Source organism: Centruroides sculpturatus, unplaced genomic scaffold (assembly GCF_000671375.1).
Source record: "Centruroides sculpturatus isolate CEXI.00-Female unplaced genomic scaffold, Cexi_2.0 scaffold129, whole genome shotgun sequence".
Taxonomy (NCBI): Eukaryota; Metazoa; Arthropoda; class Arachnida; order Scorpiones; family Buthidae; genus Centruroides; species Centruroides sculpturatus.
The window spans coordinates 111,311-121,779 of NW_019384478.1; the positions used below are offsets into that span (position 1 = coordinate 111,311).

The following is a 10,469-nucleotide window of genomic DNA, read 5'->3' on the forward strand; positions in this document are numbered from 1 at the left end:
TAATATAAGACACTGTCTTATTTTCGGAAAAACACGGTAAGTGTTATTTTTATAAACTAAAAAAGCAAAAAAAAACCTACAAAGATTCAGAAAAGTAAATACTGAGGAATCACTGAAGAAGTATTTAAATAGTAAGAGAGTATATAACAACCTAGTGAAGGCGAAGAAGAAAAAATATTTTCTAGAGATCAGGGACAAATTAACTAAGGCTAAAGACACAAAAGTTTTTTGGACTATAGTCAATGATTTTCAAGTTACTAAGTCAGTATACAGAGAAACAATTCAAGTGCCCTATAGTGACTGGCTTCATTATTTTAGAATCTTCTCAGAAGATTACAAGAGTAAAGGTTGCTTATGGATTAAAGACATAAATGCACCACAAGGTAACTCCTTAGAGGAGGAAATTAAAACTGAAGAAGTGCAGTATTGTATAAAGAAGCTAAAGGAGAACTCTGCACCAGAGTCTGACTCAATTCCCAATTTTATAATTAAGAACTTTCCAATAGAAATGGTTAATTTTTTGTCTAGACAGTTTTGTAGGTTTTATAAGCAAGGAGTTGTACCATATAATTGGAACGAGGTAATATTTGCCATGTTATATAAACACGGTGAAAGGTCAATACCAACTAATTATCATTCGATCACACTGTTATCTGGATTACATAAAGTGTTTACAGCAGTTTTGTCATTAAAGTTTAACAATTGGTTAGAAAAAAATAATTACAAGAATGAAACCCAATATGCTTTCACTAAAAACGATGGCATCCAATTGGATCTCTTTATATTAATAGCAATTGTTCAGTTACAGCTAATCAAAAAAAGACAGAAGGTTTTTGCATTGTTTTTAGACCTAGAAAAGCATACGATTCTGTAAGTATTGCAGACTTACAAATAAAATTGAGATACTATCAAGCAGATGAATGTTTAACGAATATTATAGGAGTGCTATTTGGTCAATATAAAATTACAATTAAACAAGATCATACTCAGTGGCGGCCATTTGTTTCAAGCAGAGGTTTATTGCAAGGAGACCCTTGGTCTCCCCACCTATTTAACTTTTACACATTTGATGTAAATAGTTGCTTTGCGAATGAAGATGACAGGTTCTTAATAGATAACCAATTGGTTCATTTGATATCTTACATGGATGATATAGTAATTATTGCTCCAACAGCTGCGGCTTTACGAAGGAAGATCCAGTTGGTGAAGAATTATTTTGGTGAGCTGAAATTGAAAATAAATCCAAAGAAATCTGAAGTTATGATATTTAGGAATGGAGCTAACTTACCGAAGAAACACATGCGTTTTTTTCATTGATAAAGAATTGAGAGTAGTTCAAGAAACAAAATACTTGGGTATTACCTTAACACCAAATTTATCTTTTGATAAACAGTATAAAAAGACTGCCAATGGAGCAAATAGGTTATTAAATAATTTGGTAAGGCTATTTTCTAAGGCTAAAATAAAGAATATTCAAGTGCACTTCCATTTGTTTAACTCCATTATCATGAACTCAATTGGTTATGCAGTCCCAATTTGGAGTCTTAGTCACTGGCAAAAATTGGAAATAATTCAGAACAAGTTTATATGCAGAATTTTCTTTTTGGAATATAATATACCAGGCAGTGCAATCAGATTAGAGCTGGGCAGATACAAATTAAGTGCAACCTTAATAAAGAGATATATGAAATTTTTATTTAAATTAAGAGATGCAGGTAATTTATCAACGATATTGTTATATCAATTATACCAGAAATCATTGGTGAAAGAGCATGATAGGAATTGAGTGACACAATTATCAAAAATATTGATCTATTTCGGTTATTCTATAAAATTATTCCTGGATTTACTTGAGATAAGTGATCAACATTGTAAACAATTAATACAAAATGTTTTAGAAATTTCACTATCACAGGACATTGAAGATTTACATCAGGGGTGTCCAATCTGTGGCCCGTGGGCTGCATGTGGCCCAAGGCAAGTTCCAATGTGGCCCAATAAATGTGTAAACAAAACCGACAAATGTTTTAATTTTTTTATTATTTATTTATTTCAACAGCATAAACTCAAAAAAAGTTTCACAATGCTGTAAACCTTTATTCATATTTTATTTTTGAGTGGAAAGAAAATATTTTCAAATACTTGGAGATGTGTGAATGCGGAAGGATTACTAAATAAAGCTGGAGTTGTGACTCAAAGGATTATAGACCCAAATTTGAGAAAAGGAGGGAAAGATGAAAAAGGACAAAAGATGTAGTAGTGAGAAACGTTAAATAGATCTTCTGTTAAGCAAATATGGACCTGTAATTTTTCAACCTTTTTCACTTCTTTATCTTTTGTCCTTTGCCTCTTTTTCCCCGCACTTGGGTCTATAATCCTTTGATTCACAACTCCAGCTTTATTTAGTATTTCTTCCAATGTTGCAAGATTTGGCTACATTGCGCCAAATGTGGCTACTTTTTTTTGCTTGACATAAAAAATATCATTTGGCACTTTGGCTACTTTTTCGGCTACATATTATCTATAATTATATTAATTGAATAAAAATGTACTTTAAAATGATGTTTTATCACTTTTTATTAATTAGAGACCCAAATAAAATAAATATTTGTGTTTTTCAAATAAATTTTCTTTAGTCTCTTTTATAATAAATGAATTTATCTATTTCTAAGTAAAAATTGAAAGTGTCTGTAGAAGTAATTTTTTAAAATATCCTTTTTTCTTGATAAAGTTTTAATACCTTTTATTATAATATTGACATGTTTATTTTTAAACATACTTGTATATTGGGCCACAAGTATATATTATATATACTTGTGGCCCAAACTCCTTGACTTTTTCAAATGCAGCCCAGAGAAACAAAAAGGTTGGACACCCCTGATTTACATAATAGAGAGAAACCTGATTGGTTTAATATAATTCTGGAGTATCCATTTAATAACAATTATATGTTAACAAATCTGGCTTTTAATGTAAAAAGATTTTTTGTGCAACTCAGACTAAATAAAGAATTGATACTAATTAATAACAAAATTATCGAATTTTCTAAGAGTATGTGTCCAAGATGTCAAAAAATAATTTCAAAATTTCATATGTTTTGTGACTGTAAAGATGCAAAAGAGTTAGCATAGAGTCTTGATCTACAATTTTTACTAAAATGTACTAATGAAAAGGCAATGTATGTAATATTTAACAGAGCCACAATAGATATAATTTATAGACTTTACAAATATGCCCAGAAATTCACGTTGATGTAATAATTGTAATAACCAAATAATAATAGAAAACTAAAATATATGTACACGTGTAAAGTGTTATATATAAATGTATTCATTTTGGTACAAATTGTCTTATTTCGAGTATATGTACCTAGTTATAATATAGTTTAATTAGATTATGTGATAGAGAATAAGGTTAAATTGGGTTGATGATGTATAAAATAATGATAGAAAAATTGATTGATATTAAAATACATCCCTTGTAACTGGCTAATGGCCTTAATACAAATAAACTGATTGATTGATTGATAATTAGTCATCAAGTTTAATTTTAATTAATAATTATTGTTTTAAAGAGTAATAAAATTAATATTTATATAAAATTAATTTTAATAAAAAAAGCAATGTAAAATAAATTTAAATTTTTTGTTTAAGGTTATACATTTAAAAAGCAAACACAATGAAATAGAACAGACATATTATTTAATGACCGTCCAACCTCAACCATTAGAAGATGAAGCAATTGATCATAAAGATGATACAGCATTAGAAACAGAGTTGCCTAAATCATATCTCAAAGTTGTTAATTTTTTACAGCTTGATACATTTGCTATTACACATGGACCATGTACAAAAATTGATGGTAAATTACTTTATAATAATTTCCATTTTTTGTAAGAATATATTGATTAAATATTGTTCATTATGATTAATTTGATTAAATAAAGTTTAGAAATTTATAGCAAAAACTCAATGATCATACAATATAAGAAAATATTTCTTAAATCATTTCTTAAAGTTTGATTATTTAATTTCTTTGTGTGTTGATAGATTTAATATTATGTGTAAAAAATCTCATATAGTAATTTATGTTGTGGAATACTTCTATAACCTGAATTTTGATAATTAGCTTTATGTTTTCATTTATTTGGAAAGTTAGATTATGAATATAAATATTTTTATAGGATAACAAATACCATAAAAAATTGAATTAATGGATTTAATTTGTACAAACTTTTGAATAACTTCACAAAATCATATCTTGAATTAAATTCTAAAAGATGTAGTGTAGTAAAAGGATTATTAAATTATATTCACTTTTTATGTATTTTTTAATAGTGAGCAAAAATTATTTTAAATAAAACATTGATTNTCCTCGTATCGAAAATTGATCGATTGTTATAGGTGACTTTTAAAGAATTTATATATTGTTCTTTTAATAAGGTTTTTTATTTAATATAAAAAAAGATTCGCCAATTATTTAATGTAATTCTTAAACAAAATTATTACATTTAATTACCATCATAAATTTGGGTATTAAATAATAAATAAATATAGCAGATTGTATAATTTATCATCACAGTTTTTAATAAGGTTTTTTATTTCAGTTAATCAAAAGAGGAATCTGTCACCAAGGAATGCAAGTTGAAGCAAATGGAACAAATTTTGTTGTAAAAATTGTACAGTATGTATTATTTTTTTCTTAATGAATATACTAAAAATACTGAATAACATTTAGTAATAAAAAATGCATTCTTTATATAGTAGAAGCTTCATGTTAATGAATCCATTAGCAAGGTCTAACAGTTGACAATATGAATTTCAGGAAAATGCATTTAAGATAAAATCATTAAAAATCATTTTAATTGTCTCTTCATCTGTTATTTTATTATATTTTTGTTAATCCTTCCACAAATAAGTGAATTTTAGTTTTGCTAATATAAAAAGATGGTTGTAAATATTGAACTGTAAATATGCAAAATGCATGAATTTGAAGCTTTACTATAATTCAAATTCTATTTACTTAAGACTTATTGTTTCAAGCAGTTAGAGACAATAGAATTTGGGACCACTCCAGACTAATATATATATACAGTAGATCCCCCTATAAAACTGTTTCCTATAGTTACGATTCCTATAAGACGGCGAAAAAATTGTGGCAGTATCCGTACACAACAGTAAAAAAACTCCTATAATTATGTAAAACGTCGTCGGGCAGCCGAACTACTTTCCCGCCGTCTGTAGCGCCACGCTGCGGACGTTTAGGCGGGTAAATTGAGTTTAGTTTCGTCTGTACATATAATTATATATAAATTAGGTACTATATATATAATTATATATTAACTTAATTTATTGTAACTTTATTATAATTATATATTTTTTTTTCACCGTCTAGTGGCGCTACGGAGAGTTTAGGCTAGCTATCATCTGTACAGTATGTAAATTAGGTACTGTAAGTCTAATATAGCACTATAATTTTATACGTTTCTTGTGAAAGAAACATTTCTTATTCAACGGCCATAAAAATTATTTATATTAATGATGTCTCCATAGGTCAACAAAGTTTTCGCAGAAAAATAATATCAGAAATTGCGGCCGCCGTTTGATGCGCTGTTCCATTCAATAAGTCGGGAAAACAGAACCTGTACTTAAGACCACCCCACTTGAAAATGAATAATAGCACGATTAAGATAGAAAAATCCATGAANCCATAGGTCAACAAAGTTTTCGCAGAAAAATAATATCAGAAATTGCGGCCGCCGTTTGATGCGCTGTTCCATTCAATAAGTCGGGAAAACAGAACCTGTACTTAAGACCACCCCACTTGAAAATGAATAATAGCACGATTAAGATAGAAAAATCCATGAAGTACCTGGGAGTATTTCTTGATTTCAGGTTTTCATGGGACAAACATGTTGAGTATCTGTCCTCACGCACAGGAATGATAATGAACTCCTTCGCTCAGGTTGCGAAAAGAAAATGGGGAATAAACAATGACACTATGTCTATAATATATGACAGCATATTTCTACCGATGGTAACCTGTGGCACCTGGGGGTGGGCAGCTAGAAAGGTTCACACAAAGAGAAAGTTCATCTCATCGCAAAGATGAGCGCTTCTTTTAATGACTAAATATTACCGTATCATGAGTAATTGATGCCTTCAGGTGCTTGCTAGGAAACCTCCCATAGATCTTGAGATTTTTCAGAGGGAAAAGTATCAGCAGATTAAGTGGGGCAGCAATATTACGATTTCGAACAATACCATCCAACAAGAAGACATAGAATGGACAATACCATATAGTGAGACTCTATTTCCTATTGGTCATACTGCCAACATTGAGGAGAATACCAATAACAACTATATAGACATCTACACTGATGGTTCGAAGATAAATAACTCTGTTGGCTGCAGCTTTGTTGTGTATGAAAATTTGCTGGAAACAACACATCAGATTTTCTGCCTTGATGACAGGTGTACAGTTTTCCAGGCAGAGTTGTATGCCATTTGGAAGGCTGTTGAAACCATTGATAAAAGTCACAACAACATTAGTGTTACTATAAACACAGACTCCTTATCTGCATACAAGATTATTAAAAGTACAAAACTGCATCCTCTAGCTGAGAACATAAGAAATCAAATCCGACTGTCAAACTGTAAATTCCAACTAACATGGGTTAAAGCCCATCAAGAGAGTCAGCTCTCTCATTGCAGAGAGCAGTGAGAGAGCTGACTCTCTTGCCAAGTCTGCCACTACTTTGGACAAGAAACATATTGTCTACAAGAAAATTAGTCGATGTTCACTGCGCAGTTTGTTATGGGAGGAAACTATACAACTCTGGCAGACAACTTGGGACCTAGATAAGGATCACATAAGTTATAAATTCATCCCTGATATACAACAGCATCTACGGACTAAATGGTACTCACCTAATTTCTATGCTAATCAAATATTTACCAACCATGGTAAATTCGCTAATTACCTGGCAAGATTCGTAAATTACACATCTGATGCATGCAACGTATGTGATGTTAAGGATGGTCCAGATCATTATCTTTTTAATTGCATCGCTTTTGAAAGGGAAAGATTGAATTTAAGATATTGTTGGAAACCTACAAGATCAGTTGGCCATTCAAGCATCATGACATTTGGTTAAATAAAGAAATTTACCATAATTTTATACAGTTCGCTAAGAGGATTTACACTGTTAATAATTCCAGCTTTCACAGCTAATTGCTTTCATAGGCATCAGTGTTGCCTTCTTTCTGTAGGGACCACTCCATGCGAATTGTTGTGAGTGCGATTTCCCTGCGGCTTGTACATATGTATATATCTCTGTTCTTTGTTCACTCTTTACAATTATCTATTGTAATCCGGTCATATTTATAGTGTAATTGTAATTAATCATACCTGTACTCTAGCCCTGATAATGCTACATGCAGGGTCAGGGCATGTACTTTGTACATAATAAATAAAAATTAAAGTAAAGTAAGTAAAAAGTAAGTGATGCGCTGTTCCGTGACGAAAACAAGCTTTAGCAACGGGTGTAGTCGAATGGTGCACACTCGGTAAGTAATTCTACAATTTTTTGTTTATAACGTAGTTTATACGGATTATTTCCAAAAAAATATACGTATTTTGGAAATGTTGAGTCGAATTAGTCTAGAATTGATTAATTTTATGGAAGAAAACCTTTCAAACAGCCGTAGTCCGTAAACTGTGATTCCTACAAAATTGATTCATAAAGAACGGAACGTATCTACCGTCTTATAGGGGGATCTACTGTATATATATTACTCTGCAGTATGTATATATATATGTATAAAATTAAATTATAAATTTTAAATTGGATTTAAATTTTTATAATCTAGAATTGTTTGTTATTAAACTATTTGATTATTTATGTGGAAGATTTTGTTAATTTAGATTTTAAGTTTAATTATGAGTAAAGCTATATTTTACACTGTGCAATGTAATAAAGTTTTAAATAGACTGGTGTTGAGAGGACACTTAATAAAAGTCAGTATAATTCAAGCACTTTTACTTTTAACAGAAGATTCTATTAAGTAATATTCCAAAACAGAATCCAGATGTTTACAGTATAAAAATATAAATGTATTTGAACAGTTTTGTGGAAAAACAAAAATTAATCAGTGGAAATAATTTAAAAAATGATGTACAAAAAGTGGATCATGATTTATGTAGTTTCAACATGTATAAATATGGACTTATGTAAAAAAATATCTGACATGCATAAACTAGTAATGTAAAGTAATATCAATTGTAGGAAAACACATTAAACTGCATTAAATTAATTCATCTCCTCATTCAATTCACACATTCTAGCACAAGGTATGTAATAAAACATAACTCCAAGTTATGTATTTTTCACATAAGAGGAGACATGAGCTAATTGCAGAATAAAGTAATAAGCTTTCATTTATGTTAAGCAAACTGTACGTTAAGTTGTCTTGAAATATTTCTGTGTAAATTTTTTACATTTAAAGGTATAGTGGTAACTTGTACTTTGAAAACGTCAGAGTTTGAATGTTAAATTTGACAAAAATTCACTTCTGAGTTCAAACAATGCTTCAAAGTTTGAACTGAAGACAATGAAAAAATGCACCTGAAGCATAAACACAATCTGTTGTGTACCCAAATCATCTCTCACTTTTACATTACACTTGTATGTTTTCAGTGCTTTTTCCACTTTATTTTTGTGTGTTTGATTATATATATTGTGTGTTATTTGTCAATTTTTAACAATTGCTTCCTGCAGTTTTTATTCATCAACAGCTTTTGGTACATTTTGTATTTTTCAGTTTATAATTTCCTGAACAGAACTTTTTAAACCACATTTGACATGGTTGAAGTTTAGGAGCATCTTCCCCATATACATTACAGATTCTTTTTACTGTTTGTAGGGCATTATATCTTTTCCAAAACTCATAAATCATAATATGTCTGATATGCTTTTTATCTGAAGACATTTCAACTTGATTTTATTCAAACAAAATATGAAGTAAAAAGTTCAAAATAAGCTTCTGAACAAAGAATACAATCAAACATCTATGTTAAGTAATGACAGATGTTAAAAGTACATAAAATTTTTTTGCTCAATCCAATATAATCGTACTTTGTAAATATGGCATTCAAGAAGTGTGTGGAAGCAACAAAGGCTAAGAGAAAGGTTGTAATATAAACAATTGGCATGAAAAAGGAACTTATTTTTGGTATCCATGGTGATCTGGCAATCATGGCAGATGGTGATCTGGTATCCATGGCAGATCTGGCAATCATGTTTAGATGATGAAGTTGACAGTATATGACCACTAAATGCAATTTTCATTTTATTGTACAGTGCTTACATATTTTTTTAATTGTTTTCATGTTTTAATGTATTATTAAGAAATTTAGTTATGTTACTTGTACCTTAAATAATGTGCATTTGCTTTTTGAAGTTTATCAAAATGGATATTGTTTACAGTCTGGGAATGGATTAATTTGCTTTTCATTATTTCTAATAGGAAAAATTGATTTGGACTTCAAACAATTTGGAGTTTGAATGGCCTCCTGGAATGAATTAAATTCAAAGTACAATACACCACTGTATATTTTATTCATGTCATATTCTTTACTACAGAATAACATAATTTTATTGGTCAGATGAGTAAATTGCCTTGTTGTAGACAGAAAAAGTAGAAATTTAGTTTAAGTTTCTCCTGGATGAAAGGGAGTTTGCATAATTTTCAATTCCACTTTTTGTATAAAATCACCTGTTAGTTTTTTCTGTAATAATTTTTTTTTCAGTTAAAGTATGATATTCCCATCGTAAATAATAGAAAAAAAACTATTTATAGTATTTAAATGAAAAATAACTTTAAATTTTCTTGTCAACTGTTAGGTGTTGACATCTAAATATCTTCTATATAGTAACACTACAATATAACAAAATTTCTCTATATAAATTTAAGGTAACTTTTTTATTAAGTTAGTTTTGAAAATATTTTAAATATTAAAGTATAACACTTACAGTTTTATAGTAATAAAACATAATTAAAAAATTATTTAATGATCAACACTATAAAATTTTATCAATATGTTTTTTCTTTTACATGTTCTGAATATTTTATTGTATAGAATTTTAATTATTAATTTTATCTAAAACAAAAAATTACAATTTATAATAATTATTATACAAAAACTATAATATAAATAATAAATAAATTATTTAGAATGCCTCCATATGATGGGTGTATTGAATCAATTAATGCTCTTCAATCAACACTACTTAGTTGTACTATACGTTTGCAAGGAAAGGGAACAAGGGCTTGGCTCGTTGAGGTAAAGTAGTAGTAAATTCTTATACAATTTTACTCTTATCTAATTTGGAATTATTAATAATATTATTAATTTATTTATTTATTAATTATATTATTAATAAATTTATATAATTAATAAATTAAAAT

The 10,469-nt window shown here is 29.0% G+C and overlaps 1 protein-coding gene across 1 annotated transcript in view; it reads left to right on the top strand.

Annotated features, from left to right (window-relative positions):
• The window catches only part of LOC111621392 (mediator of RNA polymerase II transcription subunit 14-like), a 122,546-nt gene that overhangs the window by 49,082 nt on the left and 62,995 nt on the right, over positions 1–10,469 (top strand). The window contains exons 15-17 of the mRNA XM_023363499.1: positions 3,654–3,861; positions 4,593–4,683; positions 10,236–10,344. Of these exons, the coding sequence (XP_023219267.1) occupies positions 3,654–3,861; positions 4,593–4,683; positions 10,236–10,344 (408 nt within the window). The remainder of the gene's footprint in view (positions 1–3,653; positions 3,862–4,592; positions 4,684–10,235; positions 10,345–10,469) is intronic.